Below are 24,159 nucleotides of genomic sequence, written 5' to 3'. Positions count from 1 at the left end.
ATAGTTGTTATGTTTGAAAATTTAATGAATATAGATGTATTGATATAAGGAGACGCAATTGAATTTGTATTTTGCAAGGGGCAAGGAGGCGTGGCCAAGTTCCCTCCCGGAGGATAACAAAAAACGTCAGAACCCAGTCATACTGAACATAAGGCCAAGAGGTACTTGAATGTTCGGACGAGATTAAGCCCATCTACCAGAAACAAAAACACCGAAGAGGAGACGGTTCGGAGCCTGAGGTGATGGGCTGCTGAGAACATAAGACAGCCCTGGATAAGCGTAAGCCTTCTTTTATGTTTTTCTTACGATAAATATTTATAAAGCATGTTATTGCTACTAAACCTCTACGACATGAAAATGAAAGTATTTTGCCGCAAAAAAGGTTGATTGTGCAGAACTCTATCGATAAAATCAGGCAAAAATATTCCTACCAGTACCTATCATATTTTGGATTCTCGCGACCGTTTCGTTTTTCGTCATTCTTTTACCAAAGTGAGAATAACGAGTCACACTATGGACTTGCTAAAAGTTAATCTAAGCTCAGCGTGCCTTCATGAACTCCACTCCTGAACAAGACCCGTTTGAATTTTAAACCTTAGAATAGTGAAGAACATATCGACCACAAAAGAATAGCTGAACACTGAACAAGACACAAATTGCGCGCCCTGCAAATTTGCAAGGCTTTTTTTTAGCCGGAGAAACCAATGAAAATGAAGATTTTTCGAAGTTGAGAATATGGCATGATAATGGTGGTAAAAAGTTAGGGTTCTAACTTGCATAGACGCTAGAAACCATAACAATATTCTTATAGATTCGTACCAAACGATTAAAAAAAAATAATGATAATTTGCAAGACTTCTCTTGTACATAGGAATGAGAGCAGACGTAATCTCCATTACAAACATTTTGTATATTTAACTGGGAGCTGCTTCTGATGATTAGCGGAAATCTTAACACATATCCTGCTTAGCTACCACCAGTGGGGTGATAATTACTGCTGCAAGCACACGAATCACGCAAAACAATAAGCCATCAATAATTTATTAAAACGCCTTGAAATATTCGCTAAACGCTCCAAGATGCATAGTTTATTTTATTCGCTACGAAAGCAGAGTGTTGTTCTCATGCTCAAATGTTCAGTGGATCTTGCATGTGTTAGTACGTGATTGCCCGTAATCTTCAGTGCTACGTTTCCGTTTTCAAGCTAAATATCTGTGAAAAATTACTTATTTACGCTTGTGTATCTGCTGACAAATCTTTTAAGCTTAAATGTACGATCTAACTCGACCACGTTTCACAAGACGACTGGTGTAAGGAAAAGCTGCCATTGACATATCCTAGCTAAGACCAGCGACAGATTTCGTCAGTTTGCGGATTTCTACCCAGATATAAGGACGCTGGTGAGTCTTGCGATTGCTTTTAATGAAAATTTTAGAAACTGCTGTTCCAGAGGTTCGTTTGCATTGACGCATAGATTTATCAGCTCTTATCAAATTTGAGTTTACTAGCTGAGTTTATCGCACTCGGAGTTAGAAGAACAAGCAAATCGATGAATTTACGTTCAGATGATCATTGCAGACCAAATTACATGTTCCGAGTAGTTTAACGTTGCAAATCTCTCTCTCAACCTCAAACTTTAATATGATGAAAAATGAGTTGTGCGACTATTTAAAAAGTAGCCTTGTAAAACTATTTTCAGTTGGGTCGTGACGAAATATTTACTGACTCATACTGTGCAAAGTGTGGTATGCTTCTCTATAGCAAAAAAGGTCCGTTTGGTATGGGCAACGAAAAATGCACTAAATGATCATGTTTTCCTTAAATATCGTGAAAAACATTGCAAATTGTTGATGCTCAGTGGTAAACCATGCTCAAAAAGTCCTTAGCTTGTAGAGTAGGTACATATGTTCTTGTTATATACCTAGACTTTCACTCAACAAGACGAGCACTGTGAATGGTTGATTTTTGGTCGCGTACCCTTGATCAAATTCAAATTTATCCCGACCAGGATACAATTGCGCAGTTGCCCGCGCGCCGAATGCAACAGCACATGATTGTTTAAGGGAAAGTCTAAATATGTAACAAAGCACTTAATGTATGGTCCCACGGTAAACTAGTTAGTTTCTCTCGACTTTGTCTAGGGAAACATTAGGACTCCAGGGAAAACAAAACTAACTGTTTCCCTCGGGACAATACATTGAGTGTATAATATCCTTACTGTCCAGGTGAATGTTAAAAATCTGAAAGGACAACCATTAACGACAACCTGGTTACCTTTCTGTTTGGCGAACTGGTTAAAAAGTGCACAATTCTACAGCAGGTAATCAATGGTATGTGTGTTTGCTCCCCCATAACCAAAAAAGGTACCATCGATGGTAAATGATACCACGACGCGTGTTTCAAGATTAAAAAAAGATATAAAATACTCAAAGTCTAGGCCGGAATGATGCATCAAAAGCAACAGATTTTGTGGTTGCTTAATTGAGAAAACAATGGCCGTAACACTCTTTCAAAGCCGCAAAATTCCCACTTCAGCGAAGACTCAGTCCTCGTGGTATCGAGGGGGTTTGACAGACTATTGGTCAATGCGTAATTTGATTAGTTATGCAGGAGGACCCACTCTTATCCATGAAGAAACGACGGAAGCGGTTGCTGTGGGAAGAGCCGCTTTCTTCAACCCAACTTGACCTGATTCCATTTTTTCGTCCCTTGAGGTAACAAATACGCTGAAAGGACAAAGCTAAGTTTGGGCTGTGCGTACATTGTTATTCTAAAAGTTTCCTTTGGTCATTGAGATAGAATAGGAACTAAAATACAACGGCTTTGCTATTTTTATAAGTAAATAATTTTAGTGAATTGTTTATTTTGGGATTTTATAAAACTTGAAAAACACGATTAATCAACTGGAGCTGCAAACCCAGCGAATTCCCTACTTAAATCACTTGAGAAAGCTAAGATAAATAAATTAGCAATTTCCTTTTGTGTCCTTTCAGCGGGAGTCCTTGTTGAACGTGTTTGGGATCACAATTAAATTACACTAGATGTAGTTTAAAAATTAAGGTTCAATGGTCGAGAGTTCTTTGGCCAATTTTAATTAAGAATTGTAAGAGGTTCACCTATGAATCTTCTCTACTAAAAATAGAGATTCAGGCGATGGAATTTGACTTCAACCAGCTTAAAAAAAGAAATTGCGAAAAATCATGTGCACAAGAACATACAACGAATGTTTTTGGATATGTTTGGAATCTCAGTGATATAAATTTACGTGTAAAAGAAGTATAACATGCGCTTTTTCGTCTGGCAATATAATTCTTGAAATATGAGTTTATCCAAAAAAACCCAGTGAGAGAAGGTATTTCTCGAAAAAACTTCAAAGTCTACCGCCTGCATGTCATTTCCTGAAGCAGCCGTTTTCTATCAAGTAATTAAAAAGGGGAATTTCTATCTAACGTACATTAACTTAGGCATCCAAAAGTTTAAACCATTTTCTCTAATCTTAAGCTCTATGGAGCTTACGTTGACTGTGGTGACTTTCCGCCTAATAGAGCTAAATAAGCCAGCTTCAAAGCAGCTTAGCTAAGAAAGAACTGTGGTTTTTTAATTAGCTTAACAAGTGTGTATCTTGTAGTTTTGTGTCGATTTGAGCAGGAAATCCTTGTGATTATTGAAGAGCGTAAGTCTGTAATCCATTAAAAGAATTTAAATGTTTACATTCAAATTCGATTGTTTTTGTGGACTTCCTGAAACCTTATCCTGGATTTCAGGGAAACAAAAACAAAATTAGGTCGGCGTATATTTAAGTAGTTGTAGAATGAACAATAAGGCGATTTACTATCACCTCAACTCGTGCTTGGTTTTGGACAGTGCTCAAGCGTTGACAACTTTATTCACGGTGTATCATATTCTCTTGGCCGGAATGCGCTGTCGAAAAACTTGTTGAAATACTATCTTACTTTTCCTGCTTCGGCCTGGATGGCAATTTCGTAGCATATAGAAGAGTAGCCTGCATAAAAGGCGAAATTCAGACGGGCCGAGGCGAACGCGAAACGAACGCAAAGGGGGAGTGACGTAAGCCTCGCGATTGCCGGTGATGCTACGCAAAAAAATAAAGAAAAAAAGAAAGAAAGAAAAGTAGAACGGACTTCTTTCCTTCAAAAATTTAATTATCCGATTGTGGGTTTAAAGTACGCCCGCACTGCACCCAATCAAATGAACAGCACGAGAAAGCCCTCGCTTTCAATCTCATCCGAGATCAAATCCCGAAAGGAAGATTATGAGGAAGATGAAATCTCTTTAGAAGTAAGTTGCCTCTAAACACTCTTAAATCAAGTTCATATTTCGCAACGACAATGAGTCAGCTTTCAGCTTTGATTCCATTTTTAACTTCCAGCCGTTTTAGATTTACAAGAGCTTAAAATATATCAACTGTCTTATCTTCAGGCACAAGTTTTGCTCAGTTTCACCTCAGAACACTAACAAACGCTTCAGGAGAGATCGGTTTCTCCGCTGAGATTTCTCAAGAAGAAAAAATTAGAGGCCAGAGTAAGCCCAGAACTACCAGTCTGTAAAAGCAAACAATAGACCGTTTGTTAGGAGTGAAAATTTTCCACAGGAAATGAAAGCAATATTCTGTTATCCTAAAACTGCTTCACACTGATCAATACCTTAATTGGCACAATTGAGTGCCATCAATTGCAAAGAAAATCACTTGGTGGTCCGAAATCATCTCTAAAAAGTACGTGAAATTTGAAATCCAACCCGTTTCGTTTCATCTTCATATCCTTACTGTTACATAAAAAAAGTAATCCAAGGTCTACTAAGATAAAAAAAATCAACAACACAAAACAAAACAAAAAAAAGAACGTGGCAGAAAGTGTCACTAGTGTTTTTTTTTTTTACAGACCAGCCATTAGGATCAAAAAACGTCTAATTTAAGGTTAACATTTGCAGAAAGACTGAAAGGAAACACAGAAATCAAGAGTGCCTGAGGGTAAAAATAGAGAAGATTAAGACTAAATTTCATTCGTGTAAACTTTGCTCTCTTTGTTCGAACGTCTAAGTCTTCTTTATTGTTAATGCCCGAAATGAGAATCGTACTTTGAGACTTTGAGAATCGTATCCCTGCCATCACACACTTAAGACTCCCGCTCACAACGTATGAGGATGAACAGAAATATTTAGGACAGTCTCATAGCCTTTCCTTTTCCTGATTTATTCAATTCATTAGTTTGATGAGGAAGGCCAGGGAGTAAGATAAGTTGTGCGCCAGGTTCTTGTCACTAAATTGAATTTCTTCCGTTTCTCGTTGACAATAAAATCCATTAGAGAGCTTTTCCACTTGAGTGTACCCGCCTGCTTTCATTACGACAACGTAATCTCTTCCCGTCGATAATTAAGCTGATCTGATTGCACTGTTACCTTTATCAATCGCGTACACGACAAGCTTAAGTTTACTGAGCCGTTCTGAATCGGGACAGAACGCTGTGATATCAGCAGATATCAAAACCAGCCGTTTACTTGAACTGATGGTTATGAACGCATAAAACGCTTACAAGCCGAGCTAAAGGCTGTGATGTACTGGCCCAGCAGGTTCCCAAGTACGCGATCCATTACAAAATACTTTTAACGTTTTTCAAGAAAATCAGGTGTAAAACTGAAAGCCGATTTCTCGGTCGTGCACTGTGACTGATATCATCTATGTTAGAATTAACCCATTTGGGCAAGATAACAGACTTTTGAAATTAGCCAAGACGGTAAGCAAACGGCTAAAATAGAAACATGACTTTGTTGTTTACGACTACAAGTGGTCGATCCCTTGAAGCCTTGGTTTGTATATATGACCGATGGTATTTAACCTGCAGGTTGTTCAGATCACGCCAATACGTAGGACGGACGCAACCGAGGAGTCATCTCTGGTGTCCCACAACCTTTATGTAAGCTGTTTGAGCATCTAAAATAGAAAAGCCTTGTCAAACGCAAGTAAGTTGAGAGATCTAAACCATCCCTGCACCAAGGAATGAGCTTCTAACAAAGATAACTTCCTTCCTGATAAAACATTAAGGTTCCGCCATCTGGCGCCAGACCGCACGATATCTGGTCGTACTTCTGGCTACAGCGTGCCAACTCTAATACAAACAAGCTGCACAACACCCTTAAAACACAAACGCCTTACACAACGAGGGATAAAGATACACCGCTAATTTACGGCCAAGGTGAGAGGTTGAAAATGAGGAAAAGGGAGGTTTGGAGAGTTATTTTCGCCGCATGGACATTCGCAATGCAAATTGCAATGGATGAAGCAGGTATGAAGGAAAGATATAACTTAAATTCCAATGAATTACGTTTCTTTGGATAATGCATCACAGTAGCCAACAAGTAATATTATTTAGACACCCTCCCTCGGGCGATGATTCTCAGTGTGACGCGGATGTCCCTAATCTTCGTCCATATTACGCCAGGGAGGTGCAAGCGATTCATCTGCCAAAGGGTGAAAAACTTCTATTACTTTTAATGTGTCGTAAACGAACAAATAAATGTTCTGTGGAAAGAACCGCGGGCGTGCACACCTTTTTTTTGGCAATTGCACAGTGTTAGAATCAGCCCAGTTCGGATGGCGTGGGCGATAGATCAGTACCAATGCTGTATACACCAATGATTTGGCTTCCATCGTCTGTTCTGTTCACCGTTTTTCTGATAAGAGCATGCTGTTCTTTTACAGTCAAAATATTTTCATCATTAAGGAAGAAAACATTCCACATTTCCGACAAATCAGCAGGTACATCAAAAACAATTGACTGTGTTTCGAGGCCTTCCAAAGGCCAACAAAGACCATTATCACCTTAAAAAAAAAGAGCATTTTGAAAACCATCAAATAGGTTTCTCAAACAGAGGATACTGTAAAACACAATGTTCTTCTTATAACGTTTCATGGCGTTCAACAAAAACAACTCATTTATTTACTGTTTAGGGAATGAACGAATGATCTAGAACAACATTAATAACGTCAAAAACAATGGTCCATGATAATCAGCAGGGGAACATATGACAAGGGACGACCAGTTTTTCCCAATAAAAATACATAACAGCTTCTAAAGCAGGACCACAGCCTGTTTCACAGTTTTACATCTTGGGTATTCTTAAGCATGCAAGCAGCTGGTTGAGAAACAGTCCGCATTTCAATGCAAAGTGAAGTGCTTGCCCCTATCTCAATTTGTAAAGATCTTTTGCCGCGCAATTTCCGTAAAGGATACTTTATCCCGGATAGTTTTGCTTCTCCTGTCAACATTATCTATCTAATGCCATGAGGTCTGTCTTCGACTAAAAAAATGATGGTTCGATCAACATGATTAACAACAATGCCCTCAGAAGGGTCTGTTCGTAACAACCATCCCGCTCGGAGGCTTTCAACAAGTGAATATCCATCTCATAGGTCAAGGATTCTCGTGTTCCTCGTTTCGGTAACATGTAAAGAAGGGTATCATTCCCAATTTCTCATGCGTCTATGACATCAAATTAATCATGTTAGATTTAAAAATCTGTTAGCACGCGACTCGTCATCCTGCAATTAGAAGGTTCTGAAGGAGGAGGTTTGATTATTGTCATAATTTCTACTTCTACGACATAAAAAAAAGACATTTAATTTTTTCCTGAAACAACCCTCTGCCGAGACCAAACTGTAGTAACATTCCATACCAATAATTCAGGGTTGTTTAGAGATAAAGCGGTAATAAGTAACCATCCAAAAAGATAGCCACCGATCTCCTTACCTTCTGCTGCCAGTTTCTCTCGATACCTAAAGGACAAAACATGAAGTCCTTAAAAAAATATATATGGGCTATAAATCATTTCTACAACTGCGATCTGCTTCCTTGTAGATTGTATTTTAACTGCACACCGTTTAAAAGGTGTCAGGATCTACCTTTTAAGCGTCAAGATGTTGCATTATCACTGATAAAATGTGTCCTTATCTTGCGTTGTTTCAGACTTGAAACACTTGTATCCAATTAGTTTCTCGAAATAACTCACCGCATGAAAATATGCATTGTTCTTGTTTCTATTCTTCCTCTTGGAACAAAATCAGATGTACTGGAGAGTGATTCTCTTCTCCTGCGAGACGCAGGGCTTAACTGCGCGTCAGTTCTAAAGGATCTACATCAGGAAAATCTGTAACCATTCTTTAGACCTTGATCGTTGAATATTACTTATTTTTGTCCAAGATACCCGGAGCTGAATCGGCACATGATACGATGACTCCGACGGAACATAAATCGAGCTTTGCAGTTCAGAAAACTTTGATGAAATCATTTTCGTTTGGCAAGGTTATCTATGACATGATCGCAATCATATTTTTACACAAATAGAATAATGTTTGAGCAACCGATGCATAATTCGGCCAGGTATTTATGTGACACGACACAAGAGAGCGTGTTATCAAACCAAACACTCAAACACGTTCATTAATTTCTAGTCCCTTTTCAATAGTTCCTTGGTACCGTGCGCTAAACGCCCAATTACAGCAAGAATAATGTGTACTCCCTATGTCTTTCCGTCACCTATAATTGAACGTCGTTTTAATAACGGGTCAAAGACAACATAGAAAGTGCGCAGTCTGTCATCCTGGATTGAAAGACTTAGACAAAAAACAGAGCATGAACTTAGTTGTTATTGCATTAAATAATGGTCATATCGGTAAATTCACTCATTGACAGTTGTACATCCGCCTGGGTTGTAACCTTTCATTCCGGCCTGGGAAATTCTAGAAGTGTATGTCGCATCATGTGAATGATTCTAGTATTTTTCACCTCCTACTGAAGAGTGAGTTGACCTTTGTCGTGTAAATAATGGCAGTCATTCTTCGAATGAGGCTTTAGTCGCACGAACTCTGAAAGAGTTGTTCAAATGAACAGAAATGAGCCGATTGACTGTTCTTAAATCTCCTCCTTCGGATGACTCTTAAATCGTGGCTTTCTTTCCTCGGTCTTCAGAAAACGATCATTCGATCAGTAATGCACTGTCATCGTCTTCATCAGGTAAAAATTCTAAAGGAAATTGTTAGTTTGTTCGTGGTTTCATTGAAAGTTTTTCATGTTCACGATCAACTCTGACTACAAATTTGCACGGCCAGAGGCCCGCTACTAAAACTTATTTTGACGAAATATTTACGTCGACGATGTTTACATTAAATGAGCTTTCTCTGTTTTGGCCAGTATGAGAGTCGTGCAACACTTTTTTATAGGGACATTTCTACCGAACAAGACCACTGTGCTTCAACAGGTTTGGAGTACCAACGAAAAATCTGTTGTAACACGAAGATGTCAACAATCCACTGACTGCTTGTTCCTATTGCAATTCGTTCTGATGTAAAAATGTTTCACAAGAGATCTTGTGAAAGTTCAACGCAGCTGATCTTCGCACAAAATTCACTTATTTAAAAGTAACCTATTTTGAAGCAAGCACTGTTCGATCAGACAAACAGACTCTCTTCTCCCCGCTCTCTTTCACAATAAGCACAATACACGTTTTTCTTGTTCCTCTTTAGGGAACAATGGCTTGATTTACAAAGGACAACCAACATCGTCACCTTCATCAGGTAAGGAAACTAGGTTCTGTTACACTTAGTCAACTTAATAGCAACATAAACCACTTCTCGAAAAAAGTTCGATAAATCTTTTTTTTTTCCGTTCAAGCCTGGTTCGGCAATTATCGTACTTAGTTAATACATTTTTATTGTCACCATTCTTAGAAGGCAAACTCCTTATAAAAAATTAAGGAAAGGTGATGTAAGCTTTTAGTTCCCTCAAAAAAAGGAAAATTATAAGCTGGCCCTTTAAATATTGATGAAAACAATTTCGTACTGTTATCTTTTGTCATTGAAAAAAGCTCTCAGTGAATCCAAGAGGTCAGAGCTTGGGGGTCTTTGGTAGATTCATTAGAAAAGCAAGGTTGCCGGAATACACAATAGATGCAGTTACTCGCAATTGTCATTGGCCATGGTTAAGAAGGAAAAAAACTCCAAAGTCGCTGAAAACTTTTAAAATTTTTATCAAGATAACGGTATTGACTTTGGCCTTGTGAGATTGTCAATGATTTACGTATCCAAATATACCTCTGCAATCATTCGGTTTCACACCATACTTCTGGTATACACGTTTTTTAATTTAGCACCATTAACGTGTCCTCAATTCCGACAAGATATGCTTACATCCATTGACTCAAACTAAGCAGTTAGGAAGTTACAAAGCAAGTAACCCTTCATTTGCGTGAAGTTATTTGGATCTTCAGTTAAAGGCATCCTAACTGAGATGAACAAACAAGCGACTTAAAAAGGCTTTTGAACAAATCCCTTTGTGAGCAAGCGTACAAACCTTATGTCATCAGGCAATGCCTAATTTGCTGAATGTTTTATTATGATAACCACCCATCTAAGTTGTTTCTCAGTTTGTTTCCTACAAGAACTCAAATTCACAGTTATAACAAAACACAAGAATACCCAATTATTGTCGACCACATCATCGTCATACTAATCTTACTAATTTTATAATTCCACGGTTATAAGATTTGCAATTCTCGCCCAATATCGATCACCGGTTCGACTACCTTAACTGCATTAGAAAAAAAAAAGTTATGGAGTTTTTAATGAAATGAATCTGATGTGGCACATCCACAACCAAACTACAAACGTATTGACTATCGAAAGGGCTTCCCTTGTGAGCTCGGTGGCTTCTTGGAGGTGTCCTCGCACACCATGCCTTGGAATTTGTAAATATATTACTTCTCAACTGGCTGACAAAAGATGATGATGATGTACCCTGCACCCTATAATGCTTTCTTTAGTGGAAACATTCCACAGCGGTGAAATGCACCTAGTTGCTTCCTAGGTCTTTACCGATTTACTTTGGTTCTTCCATGCTAGCGTCTCCAAGATTTGTGGACTCCATCAGGATGCAACAGACTTTTATTGCATGGCCCGCACGCCACAGCGTCCGACTTAAATGCAAAGCCAGTGGCTCAAGTCCGTTAAGATTCCAGTGGCTAAAGGATGGTGATCCATCCATTCATCGAAGATTACAACCGAGACTCAAAACGAACATGTGGTACCTGAAGCTTAAAGACTTGCTGCCATTAGACTCTGGGAAATATACTTGTATAGTTTCCAACACATATGGCTCCATCAATCATACCTATACCCTACGAGTTGTAGGTAATAAGCAGAGTAATGAGTTATAATTGACACTGTAAAAGACCTTAAGATTTGCGAAAGAAAACTGCATGAATAATTTCACCTCCTGACTAAATTATGAGTAAGTGCGCAATCACCGAAATTTTTAGTTTTTGTACAGAAATGTCGAATGTAACAGCAGCAAAGAGAATCTAAGCAGACATTTTTGGGGAACGTGCTACCTTAAACCATTTCCTGACATAAAAAGACTCTTAAAAACTGCTATGAAGATGTGTTGGAAGCAAAGATAAAACGCTGAATATAGAGCTGAAGCGAGGATTATGATCATAGCTGCCTGAAAACCCAAATCGTTATGTTACGTCGCAAAACAATTTCACATGGATGGTTTGCTTTCATTCCAATCTTGGGTTTTAGAATGTCTATTTATTCTTAGAGGGCATAACGAGATTTTAAATGAACGAAACGCTTTTCCGCCAAACGCCTTCCGCCATTAAAAGCCAGGTTATCATCAAGTTTGCATTCTGAAAATTAGAGAAATTTCATCGTTTTAATTATCATTGTATTACTTTTGCAGAAAAACTTGAAATGTTCTTGTTCTGAAATGCAGATAACTTCCATCTTTTATTGATCAAGCTTCTACTCTTTTTACAGAAAAATCTCGCACCAAGCCTATTCTGAAGTGTGGCTTTCCTAGAAACACCAGCGCAGAGCTTGGACAGAACGCTTCAATGACTTGCATCGTTCTTATCAGTGGAACACTACCAGATTTTAGATGGCTTAGGTGGAACACTATTCCAAGCACTTTCCCCGACTCGCTTGATTTTGAGAACGGATCGTACACCCTTGTCAACCCTCGGCAATATCAGACGGTTCACGTTGGAGGAAAGTATGGCGTGAAAGTGAATATTTGGAACGTCCAACCCAACGATTTGGGCCTGTATACGTGTTACGTTAGCAATCACCTTGGTTCTGACTACATGAGTGCGTTTTTAACCGAGGAAAAGGACAGGAGAAAAGAATCTGAAGGTAAGCTAAGGACTAAACGAACTCTGCGGTGTTTTGTCGAAATGGTATACGTAAAATCGTTCAATTACATGATGGGATGTGAAGAAACGATACAGCATCGCAAAATCGCACCAGGTTAACTTGAACATTCTGCTAATTTGAACTCACAGCCATTTGAGTGATATTTTGGAATCATTTACGAATAGCTGGTTCGAACCCACTGTTTTATCGAATTGTTTCAAGTTTTGCAATACGAGAGCGAAGTTGCACTCTACATGTACGGTGTTTAATGGAAATGACTTTTATCTCCGTTATTGCTTGAAGTAAAGCAAAGAGCAAAGTGCCAATCTGCCGGAATAATAAGGCAAACATTGTTTAATTGATTGTGGACACAAATCATTGAAATAAATGAAGTAGTAACGATGGCTTGAGGCCATAACCCTCTAATCAGGTTCTTTTGCCGGAAAGAGACGGCTTAGATTCAAAGGATGTTATTTCCGTTTCCTGTTATGATAAAAAGTTGCTCACTGAGTTAATCATATTTGAGATAAGACAACATTAACTGGGAATTTTTTTCCTTCATTTTGGAAATATGTTTTGATCTCCCTTTTGGTATGAAACTCTAAAGCAAATGTCTATCAATAATTAGTTACAATGAATCCATAGCTGGTCATCTTTTTGCATCATAAAGAATTTTAAGCTTTTTTTTCTACTTCTATGGTCGTCTTATGAAAATATGATCGTGAGAAAGTATGTGAGCGTCATTCACTGCAGGGAGATGATAAGGAGCCAAAGAAAAGTAATGGAACTACTTCTATCGAGTGCGTTCCATACATTATACACAGCAACAATATCATCAACAGTACTAGAAACTTTTAAAAATTTATGTGGATTAAAATAAGTACATGCTCTGTAAAGCGCTAAAACAAAAACCTTTTGCCATTTTTGTTCAACGACTAAACTAAAAATTTACCATCTTTCTTAATCTATTTACGCTAAAATCTGATTTCCTTTCGCCCTGCATGATAGTCTGGACAACCCATTCTAAAATGAATAAAGTTCCCGCAGTCTTCCTCTGCATAAATAGGTTGAAAATGGCGGACTCCGCTGAGATGTATTCGAGCAACTCAGCAGGTTGGGTAGTTGATGAGATTTTCCAATATCCGCCTGTAGTTAGCTTTTTCAGATTTGGCAAAGATGAACAACTCATACGGAAGGAATATTCATTTACAATAAGTCAAGATATCACTTTTAATATTTGTTCAACCAATTAGCTCGTCAGGAGGGCACTTAACACTGATTTCCATGGGATAATTCACTAGGATTATGTCTATAATCAAACAATGACGCAGCCTGTTTGTCTTGCAAGCTAGATGACCCTAGATGCTTTTAGCTTTAACGTCATCTCCATTTCTCTCTACCTTAGCCATTCTGAATTAGTCCACTACAACTTGGAAACTACTTTAAGACTAAGCTTTATATAATACTTTATAAAAGTTATCCTATAATACTTTATAAAAGTTATCCTATAACGCTACTCGCAATCTTGCCTTTGTTACAAAAACGACCCCACAAGCAATTACTTATTGTCACTCATATCGTGCATCTATAAAAGATCAGTGTCGTTGTATTTCGACCTCAATCTTTTAAGTTTAAAGGAAATGCAATTGTTGCCTTTTTGTCATATCGAAGGGTCGCAAAGTACATTTTTGTGCCATATGAGTCTGAGACACAGATCAATAGGTTTGGGTTTGAGCCATAATTTTGTGAATTTGTTATTTCTCTGGTAAGAAGCTTTACTCTTACAGCGCCCCTCTCCACCCAGTTGTATAAACAAACTGTCAAAAAAACCTAACGAAGGGCTGAAGGGTAACCTTGCGATGGACAGGCATTCCGTCTAAGGGGAAATAACAATTCTCTAAGTCGCTTCATGCTATGAAACAGGGATAAGCTTGAACGCAATGATCCTTAAGTGATCACAAGTTGTCTTTTCTGTTATTTATCGCTAGTATGACTTTGAGAGCACGTGGGTTCTAAAAGTGTTACTCGTATCACTGACCTGCGGATGTCTTTTCAGTTACGACAAAGAAGCCTGAGGAAAAGGACTTCGCAAATCACGAGAGTACAGGATCTCCGCCATTAAGGGGTATGTCAGTGGCTTCCTTCCTTCTTTCTTTCTTCAGTTTTTCATACCTCGATGCTTGATTTCTCAGTATTTCTCCAACTCCCTGACCGATAGTTTGTCAAAACGTTGCAAACGTAGAACCTTTGTAAAACAACGAATGTTTATATCAACAAAATGTCTGGAAAATTGGTGTTAAAGTTGTTTTGAGTTTACCAAAATGCGCTCCGGGTACTACTGCAATATCACAAACTTAGTCAATTCGTAACGCAACTAACAAGGCAAATTCTACAACACCAGTTAGTTATAGAGTGCTGTGGTGTCTTCACACTAGTGCAATAAAAAGGAAGAGAACTTTTAAAAGATAAATGTATTTTAGGAGAAACTGAAGAAATCTTGCTACGAAAATATTTCCGCCGTTAGGAACCAACGCAACAGAGGAGATCCCCCCAGCGAAACAGGCGGTAACACGATCCCGGGAGGCAAAGATACCTTTGAGTGTGTTCATAGGCGTCCTTAGCACCTGGGCGGTCATCACAACTATCGCACTCCTCTGGTGTCACTTGTACCACAAGAAAATAAGAGCAGCAAAAACAGGGGTAGAGTTCTAATGAACGAGGAAGGAATTTTCCGCTCTGATGTTACCATGAGAACCATGAGAACTGAAGCTGGATTCGAGCTATGGGTCATTATTTGCACTCGCACCTCTGACTTGTTGGTTTACGTTCATGTTGTCCAGTATTAGACATTGCCGTTGTTGTTGTTGGTGTTGTTGTTTTAGTTGTTTTTTTGCTGTTTTTAACCAATATTATCACTTCACATTTAATCTTATGTCCTATGGATGGCTTCTTAGATGCACATCGAGGTTTTGATGAAAATGAGGATTGATAGCTGGGACAAGTATGCATAAATAGGAGCGGCCGTTTTCTAAGTTCATTAGTCACACAAGAAAAACGGGAAAGCCGCTCGTTCATTTTTTTTTTCTTTAAAATCAGCGCTAAGCCGGGCAAGGTGCTAAACAGAGAACTTCAGTGTTCTGACAATCACTCCGCCCTAATGACAAAACAGGGAAAACTTTGAGATCTAATCGTGTAGTATTTTTAACTTTTTCATTTTGTCTCGCGGAAGTACGAACATTTTACCGTTCATCTAATGAAAACTTTTTAAATAGTACAATTAACCAGGGTTGATAGTTTTCTTTTTGTAGTTAATGTGGTGATTATTTCTTTTTCAATTTTTTCATTTCAGTCTATTTAATACATTGTACAGTCAAGATGTAAATCAACATGTAAATTGTAACGTTTACAAACCGTGATTATAGAGCTCGAAAATCAAACTTTCTATGAGGTAAGCTCAATTTTGACTCTTAATACAATACTTGGGAGACTGGCGCAGTAGACTTCACTTTCAACGCAGATGTAAACATTTATCGGCAAGCTAAAAAGCCGCTTATTCACGAAGAACAGTACAGGACGACACATCATCAACGAGGGATAAAAACTGCCCAATGACTTCTCTAAGAAGGCTGGTTATTATGCTTCCTTGACCAAAGTTACAGGGCCGCTTATTTAAACGAGATCTAACCCAAACCGCGGTTTTCTGAAAGCAGTAGGCCTCGGTGATTCTCCATAAGAGGGTTGATTTCATTGATGTCCGTCTACTTTTAGGTTTCGGCTTGTTGACACTGTTCACAAAAAATTGATTCTTAGATAAAGTTCGGCTAAATTGAAGAAGGCTTAAAACGCGGTTTTGTTAAACGACAGCTAAACTAAACTTAAAACCCTGATGAAGGCACTAGACAGGAGTGTGGAAACGTTGGGTCTATGAATTGTAACTTCTTCGGTTACATTCATTAAATCTGCAAACCAGTGTAGCATCAAACTATGTCTAACCGACCCATTGTATCATAGTGACAAAAATATATATTCTTCAACCTGCTGAACGTTATCGAAATGTAAGTCACCCTACACTCTTTACCAAGAAGATAAAACTAGACGGGGAAGTTATAAAGTGCAAACTATCACATATCGTTACGCTATAAATCGAAGTTTATAATGAAACTGAACTGTGGCTCTACACATCTACTACAGGCGTTACGTAGGGAAGGGAATATATGACAGTACTATATGTCAACTGAGGTGAATAATCATTCAAGCCAGACTCACTTCTGAAGTATTAGTGAAAATAGATCCTAAAGGACCCTGAAGGAAAAAATGAGATTTCCTCCCTCAACAATCTCACCACACGAGTATCTTTTACGTAATCATAGCAACATAAACCATTACAGATCCATTATGACAAGTTTAACTACATCCTCTAATAAATCCAAAAATTCTACATGACAAATCTCCACTGAAGACCACCGTAAATGGAAAATAATAATTTACACAATGATCAAATCAAATTTCCAATAATTCAAGAGCTAATTTGCTCTTGACTGAATGATGACATGTCTATGCTGGCTTCAATGACCTCCTGCATGTTGGCACCTCGCCCAACACAGATTACATGACGCCCAAATAACCTACAAGAGGGCGTACGAATGTCATCCCCAATACAGATTTACCTCATGCATGCCTCAAGCCGAAAATGTACACTTTTTCCATAAGTTTTTCCTCTTCGACAGCATATTCATGTAAATATCACGATTTTATTTAAAAGCGTTCGTGTGTAAAGAGGTGAAGGCTTATGGATAGGATTCCACTACACGTAATATGATTCCTGGAGCGTAAGACCATGGCCACTTCATGGCTTCACTACAGTGAGAAAACCACGTAACTGAAAACCGATATTGGCAAATGACGAGTTGGTTATGGCTGAATCATTTTAAAATGGAAAAAGGAAATGCGTGACATGGCAGAAGGCTGATTGACCATTGAGCTCAGTTAAGTGTTCCTCGATTTTCTTAAGATCATAATAATCACTGTTTCGAGTGTCCTCGTTGTGCTACGAATTGTTGGTTTTTATTGACTTACAGTTCACATTAATGAGTTTTGTCCGGTTAGAAACGCTTATCTTTCAGTTAAGCCCCAGCCAAGCCCCACATCCGGTTTTTTACTTCTTAGTTGGTGGTGTACTAATATTTCAAGTCTGGCAGAGGTTAAGTTAACTTTCCTCTTTAAGGTTAACGATTTGTCTCCCTTGTAAATTGCAAGATTTCGTCTGCAGTTGTTATATCATACCTGGAGTTTAATCAGTTATTCCTTTACGTTGCATTCGTCCAACCCCTGCATGTTTCTTCGCGGAAATAGAATGATCTTTGAACAGAGCGCAGCTTTTGAAGTGACCCTGTGCAGGAAAAAGCAAAATGCAGGAAACTTATGAAAAAAAGCCGTAGCTAAGTATATTTTTAGAGCATAAGGAGGAAAAGGCAATGGTATTCTAAAAAAGCGGTTGCATAACTTTCCGACAAGCACGAAAGCACAAAGAAATTGGATTTCTGTGCCCCTTAAGCAAGGCGGATGTCTGGTTAAATTTAAAAGGGAAGTGTAATTATATAGTGCAGATCAAATGGAGTTTATGTAGTGCTATTCCAATGTTAACTTCTCAGTGCTTTGCATTCTGTTTCACACTCTTCTTTTCAGATCTTTTGGTCGGATATGCCCGAAAAAGATTTCCACTCTCAAGTTTGGTCATTTCAATTCATTTTTAACTATGAAAGGTTTGTTGATGATGTCCCATGATTCCCCTCACGCGTAGCTCGTTGCAGGGTCGTAGGATGACTGTCCCCTCAAGTAATGACAATCGGTAACATAAAGTTTAAAGCAACTTTTTGAAACCTCCTTACTCTGTACCCTAGCTAATACAAATGCACTAAAAGATCATTTTGGGCAGAATGTTACTTCAATAAAATGCAACGTGAAGCCACTGGAGTAATAATACTCAGTTATTGATGGCAGGAGCCCATTGCTTCTCTCAAACTTCAGTCAGAAAGTCAATCTGCCAAACATTAGTGTTCCTTGCACTTGTCGCTTTAGGTAAATGTTAAGATGGCTGAAGGAGGTATCTCTGGCAGTTTGGTTCTATTTCATACGATCATTCTCAAAACTTCTTTTTTTTTCAAACTACTTTCATAACTTCTTCTTCATCATAAATGATTCAACACCTTGTAACATACTCCTCAGGACGACGACGGTAGCGTTCACCACCACCTCACCAGTCGTATGGACAACGTATGCGTGACATCAACATAATCAAAGCAATGGAAATGAAAATCAAACAATACCTAATCATCAAATCTAACAAACCGCATGTGGTGCAAAGCTTCTTGAATACAAAGAAAAAAAACAACGTTTCGGCAAAACTGATAAATCATATTCAATGAATTAGATCATGCTTTCTCAACCAGACTCAAAAATCTCTGATGAACAAAGACTCTTCACTGGAATCTATTGAAGATTCAGTATCTCAAAAAGTAGGTCCCCTTTAGCGATTACACTCACAATAAAGGGGGTAAGTTTCTTAAGAAATACAATAGCCTTGTTCAGACTGCCCAGCCTTTTTCATTCGGAAGATCACACGATACAATTCAGCAGTGCCGAACACTAACCAATAAACTACTTTCGTTTGATTTTCCCGCAAGGTCGATAGCAAATGACAGCTGTGTTCTGAAGCTTAAAACATACAACGAATTACGCAGTTTCTGAATTCAGAAGGATCTCGAGAGGTTTTGTGGTGTCGATTCTCTATCAGAAGTAACACTTATACTGCTTTGCTGAAAATCCTCTCAGTAAAGTCAATTTGACAATAGAGCTAAAGGTGCGTCATAATGACAATCTGGCAACGACTGAATCGTTATCAGCGGCTCGAAAGACGACCATTGAAAAGCAGACTATAAAGTTGTTTGCTGTCACTACTTTGTAGTGACTTTCACTTTAAAAAATTAAATTTGCAGTTACACTTTTGGCAACTTAATGTCAACTTAATGGTAACTTAATTAACTCAAGCGACGCGATAAACGTCTTCTTATACGGTGGGTACCACAGGTAATCGATAGTCTCTTCCAGGCTTTTACTTGTTCATCAAGTGCAATAGATACTAAGCAAAAATTTTGTAATTTGGAACTTCTTGCGCGTAATTCTCTACGAGATATTCGCTCTCGAAAACGGTCAACTTTCTAGATGGCAAAAATCCCGATGAACCCATACATTCCAAGCAAAAGAATGTCAAGTTATTTCTTAACATCGTGTGGCCGAGGGTAAATATGTCCTATATTTCGATTATTCAGTGTGAATGGGAGAATAAAGGCTTATGTCAAGGAGCAAAGAATGAAAAAAATATTTGTGACAATCATGTAAGCATAAATCGCGTTCTAGTCGGTTTTTCTCATACAAACAGCTTAATTAGTTATGCCTTATTGTTATGGGTTGTTATAATTTTAATTTTCTTTTTGAACAATTGTCTTTAGAGTGATTAACTTTCAACTTAAATACTACAGTGCAATACCAACATTACGTAATGTACTTAGAGTAATTACGATACTAACAACGCATACGTTACTTACAATACAACCCCTATTTCTATTAATACTTATCAATACTCACTTTGAAGACTACTCACAAAGAATTTTTCTCTTAAATTAGCCTGCACTTCAAATTATATGATGCTTACACTACGTTCCATAATTAGCTTTCTTTGCATACTAAACATTACTCGCACTAGGTGAGGAAATTACAATTTATAATAGGGAAGGGAAAATTCAACAAACAGATATGAAGCGCTTTTAGACAAATAAGCAAAATAAAGCATTTTATCAAGTGGTCTTACACATTTATAAACCTGGCAGTGTTAATCTATTTTCTTAAGAGCTTATCACAATATTCATTCATTTTAATCAAAATGTTTTCTTTTTCGTTTTAGTAGCAGTACAGTTTTCAAAACGCATAAACCAGATTTAAGAATCATGAATATTATGTCGGAAAAGGGCCTAGCATCCACAGTATGAAATATATATCTACTTGCTACTTTGCCTAAGATGGGTCAATAATATCTGTATTTTTGGCTGTACTTTAGCAGGAACACCAATATTTACTGACCAAAACTTGCTTAACAGATCATTCAGGGCATGACCTGCATCACACTCTATAAGACTAAAATATCGAGCAATTTGTGCACCACCCCTTTGCGTAGTCGCTGTATAGCATACTTCTTAGAAAACGTTCTTACTTAATCAAACCTAATGATTTAACTCGTTATCTCCAAATTCTCCAGACCGTTTGCGACACATTTCTTGTAATTGTAGTTCTGAGAATGTGGTCTCAAATTAAATAATATAAAAAATAATTATGGTGTTGAGGTAAATATTGTGAATGTAACTGAGGATGATTTTGGACCCTACACTTGCTTTGTGAGCAATCATCTCGGCAACGATTTCTGGAGTGCATTCCTAACTAAATAATTGATCGCTACTTTGGTTCATTTGCATCCAATACTCGCCTTGACGTACAATAATTAATCGACAAGCATTATCATCAGTCATGGTATATTACTCGTTCCTTTTACTGATATTTATTCAACCTTTTTCGACCTTGAAACTTAGTTATGCTCAACTGCATTTTGGTACAACGTCAGACAAAAGGATCTGAACACGTCCAAAACAGACTTGGTCGACTTCGCTTTGCCAGCCTCGAGCCAAACATGGACGACACACTTTCAATTTTTTTAGAGTTACTTTTTTGTGTGGCCTTGGTTCCTTTCCCTGCATGTTCAGGTATGTATCACGGAGAAATCTTTTAAGGGGAAAATGAAAATGTGCGCAATGGAAATATCATAATGCGTATAAGCGTCACTATATGACCGAGCGATAGATTGTCTTTCAGAAATAATATTTCCCTTACTAGTGATTCTTCTTCGGGTCAGTACAACTGAAAGTCATAGTGTTCATTGTTAGGAAGAAGAATTAGCACAATGGTGAATAAATGTTTCAAATGAGGACATTGTACAAGTACAAGTACAAGTACAAGTACAAGTACAAGTACAAGCACAAGTACAAGTACAAGTACAAGCACAAGTACAAGTACAATCGCGTCATTTGAGATCAAAACTTACAGAAGACCAAATAGTTGATCGTTACTTTTGTTCAATTGTATGCAATTCTCGCTTTAACCTACAATAATCAATCGACAAGCATTGTCGTCTGTCGTGGGTACATTGATTCTTCCTTTTCCTGATATTTATGCGTTGACACAGGATATTTCTTCACGGAATAAGCATACCCCTATTTACTTCCTGTGTTGTTGCTTGGAAACAGCGAACGATATAGTTTTTGTGGTTGTCAGGAACATGTAATTAATGCCCATGATCAATCCAGTCTGAAATTCTTTTTGAGATCTCATTCTTTAGCTACGCCTGTTCAAGTACCAGAAAGTAGAAAACTTTTCTAACTTGACAGAGAGAGGCATAGATTTTCTATCAGAAATAATATTTCCCTTACTGATGATTCTTTTTCGGGTCAGTATCAAAGTCATCGTGTTCATCGTCTGGAAGAAGCTTAAAGCACAATGGTGAATAAATGTTTGAAATGAGTACATCGTACAAATAGTATCGTGTTCCAATGTTCTATAAAATCGCGTCATTTGAGATCAAAACTTACAGAAGACCAAATAGTTGATCGCTGCCTTCGTTCATTTGTATGCAGTTCTCGCTTTAACCTACAATAATCAATCGACAACCATCGTCGTCTGTCATGTTTACATTGATTCTTCCTTTTACTTATATTTATTCCTTTACACAGGATATTCCTTCACGGAATAAGCATACACCTATTTACTTCCTGTGTTGTTGCTTGGAAACAGCGAACGATATAGTTTTCGCGGTTGTCAGGAACATGTAATAGATGCCCATGATTAATCCAGTTTGAAATTCTTTCTGAGATCTCATTCTTTAGCTACGCCTGTTCAAGTACCAGAAAGTAAAAAACTTTTGTCTTTGATCAGAAAAGTGTTTATGTTTCTGATTGCCTTTAGTTACAGGTCTTAGGTCGGTCCGGTATCCTCGCTATTTCAAAAGTTTCATAGGTCAATTTATTACCAAGAGTGTTACTCTGGGTAATGCTTGTTCTCGAAAATTGAACAGTTTGGATTTGGATTATTTCTCGTTTTAGAAAATTTTGCACTCCGCATTCAAGGTACTCCAAAACGTAGTTATGTTGCTGAAGTTGGAGACATAAAACGGTTACGATGTGCGGTGACAGGGCTTCCACTACCGTCTATCACATGGATCAAGGACGAACAACCTTTAAAGCTCTCGGAAAGGGTAAGTAAGCTGAACAACGACAAAACCATAAAGATCAATGGAGTCAGACTCGACGACCAAGGCAAATACTCCTGCTTTGCTGAAAATCCTCTCGGAAAAGTCTCCTTGACATTCGAGCTAAAGGTTCATAATGGCACTCTGGTAACGACTGAATCGCTATCAGCGTCTCAAAAGCCAACCACTGAAAAGCAGATTAAAGGTGAGCAGTCATATCAGAGTTACAGAGTTCTTCTCGATGAAACTGCTTCTTATGGTTGTTCTTTCTAAGTCTGACGATGAAACCCTAACGTTTTTAAGGTCATTTTAAAGTTGTTTGATGTCACTATTCCGTAGTGAATTTCGTTTTAAAAGACTGAGGAACACTTTTGGCAACTAAATGTCGCATCATACGTTCATGAGTGTGTTCAATGTTCTAGTGACAGTGCTAGACGTCTTCTTACACAATTAAGTTAATCAGTATTCTATTCCTTAACCTTCTTCATCAAGGTGCAATAGTGGCCTGCGTGAAGGCTCGCACTGCGAACTTGCGCTCGATCAAATCGCTCTCTCGGTGGTTTGAAACTGCTTCGCCGCTCGTGTGGCAGCGTTAATGAGAGGCTACTACTACTAGATCCTAAATAATTTTCAAGGATTTTCTCAATAAGTAGTTTTTCTTGTACTTTTGTTTTCAGAAGTTTTTTTTTTCCTTTTGAAGACGTCGTTTGAATTCACTTTTTATCTAGCGCTCTCAACAGGAGAGTCTGCCGCCATCGTTCATATTTTTCTTCATTAGCATACATGTTTTTATGGAAATGAGGCCGACTTGAGAAAAAAATTACTTCAACAATTAAAAGAGCGTCCCAGAGTTTGAAATTTGTGAAATTTGGAGCTTCTTGTGAGTGACGCTAACTGAACTACTCTCCATCACAAATGGTTAAATTTCTTAATAGCAAAGTGCTAATGAACCCATACATTCTATTTAAAATTTCTAGGAGATGAACGTTATTCGTTTGTCTCACGATGGAGTCACTTTTCCTATTTTACACCACGATGAACAATAACCACATATTTTATTACGTAAAATTTCTAATTCTCAACATCTTGTGGATGAGAGAATCTCCGATGTGTTGGGCATAAATTTTGAGAGACGGTAGATATGTCCTATGTTCCGATCATCTAGTGCCAACACTTTTATAGCTCGATAGGAAAATGAAGAGCCTATGTTAACGAGCATTAGATGTAAACAAAGATTTTGTAACAATCATGCAGGCATAAATTGCCTCCTTGAATGTAGCTTCAGTTATAAGAATTAACAATAAATCGCTGTCTTGTGGACAGTTAATTGCACACTGAAACAAAAGCGTGGATATTAGGAAAGAAAAAGTTAACATAAGATATGAAGCGCTCTCGGAGAACTGAGCAAAATTGAAGCATTTTATCGAGTAGTCTTACATATTTATAACCATCGCAGTGTTAGTCTACTTTCTTAAAAGCTTACCACAGTATTCATTCATTTTTAATCAAATTTTTTTTGTTCACATTTTAGCAGCTGTACAATTTTCCAAACGCATAAACCAGATTTTAAGGAACATGCATATAAGTTACATTAATCCAGGATATA

At 37.9% G+C, this 24,159-nt stretch overlaps 2 protein-coding genes and 1 long non-coding RNA gene across 14 annotated transcripts in view; 2 read left to right on the top strand and 1 right to left on the bottom strand.

The window, feature by feature from the left end:
• Window positions 1-149: 149 nt before the first annotated feature.
• LOC113681353 (fibroblast growth factor receptor-like 1) lies at window positions 150-15,642 on the top strand. Of its 8 annotated transcripts, none has more exons than XM_089196740.1 (8): window positions 260-279; window positions 5,862-5,979; window positions 6,062-6,302; window positions 9,539-9,589; window positions 10,913-11,200; window positions 11,831-12,205; window positions 14,262-14,330; window positions 14,730-15,642. In XM_089196740.1, exons 3-8 carry the CDS (start codon window positions 6,227-6,229, stop codon window positions 14,915-14,917), a joined length of 1,047 nt encoding a protein of 348 aa, XP_089052866.1. In that variant the 5' UTR covers window positions 260-279; window positions 5,862-5,979; window positions 6,062-6,226; the 3' UTR covers window positions 14,918-15,642. The 8 variants fall into 8 exon arrangements, with proteins under 8 accessions (XP_089052863.1, XP_089052866.1, XP_089052862.1 ...); XM_089196738.1 differs by lacking the exon at window positions 260-279 and adding exons at window positions 1,084-1,400; window positions 4,902-4,990 and having other exon boundaries at window positions 5,862-6,302; XM_089196739.1 differs by lacking the exon at window positions 260-279 and adding an exon at window positions 1,262-1,400.
• On the bottom strand, window positions 6,328-8,325 carry LOC149050267 (uncharacterized). The gene is made up of 3 exons (XR_016183735.1): window positions 8,026-8,325; window positions 7,767-7,792; window positions 6,328-6,838 (listed from the first exon to the last, which is right to left on the bottom strand). It is a non-coding gene; the product is annotated as an uncharacterized LOC149050267 (long non-coding RNA).
• Window positions 15,643-20,722: 5,080 nt separating the features above from the next.
• LOC113681336 (hemicentin-1) overlaps window positions 20,723-24,159 on the top strand; it is a 14,117-nt gene continuing 10,680 nt past the window's right edge. Inside the window, exons 1-2 of one of the 5 annotated variants that reach the window (XM_089196706.1) lie at window positions 20,723-21,015; window positions 22,408-22,758. In XM_089196706.1, the coding sequence (XP_089052832.1) occupies window positions 20,847-21,015; window positions 22,408-22,758 (520 nt within the window). In that variant the 5' untranslated portion in view covers window positions 20,723-20,846. The remainder of the gene's footprint in view (window positions 21,016-22,407; window positions 22,759-24,159) is intronic. The other 4 variants (XM_089196708.1, XM_089196707.1, XM_089196709.1 and 1 more) reach the window with 4 other exon arrangements.

The sequence above is a fragment of the Pocillopora damicornis genome, chromosome 2 (genome assembly GCF_964200805.1).
Source record: "Pocillopora damicornis chromosome 2, jaPocDami1.2, whole genome shotgun sequence".
Taxonomy (NCBI): domain Eukaryota; kingdom Metazoa; phylum Cnidaria; class Anthozoa; order Scleractinia; family Pocilloporidae; genus Pocillopora; species Pocillopora damicornis.
This window is presented reverse-complemented; position numbering and strand designations above follow the sequence as displayed.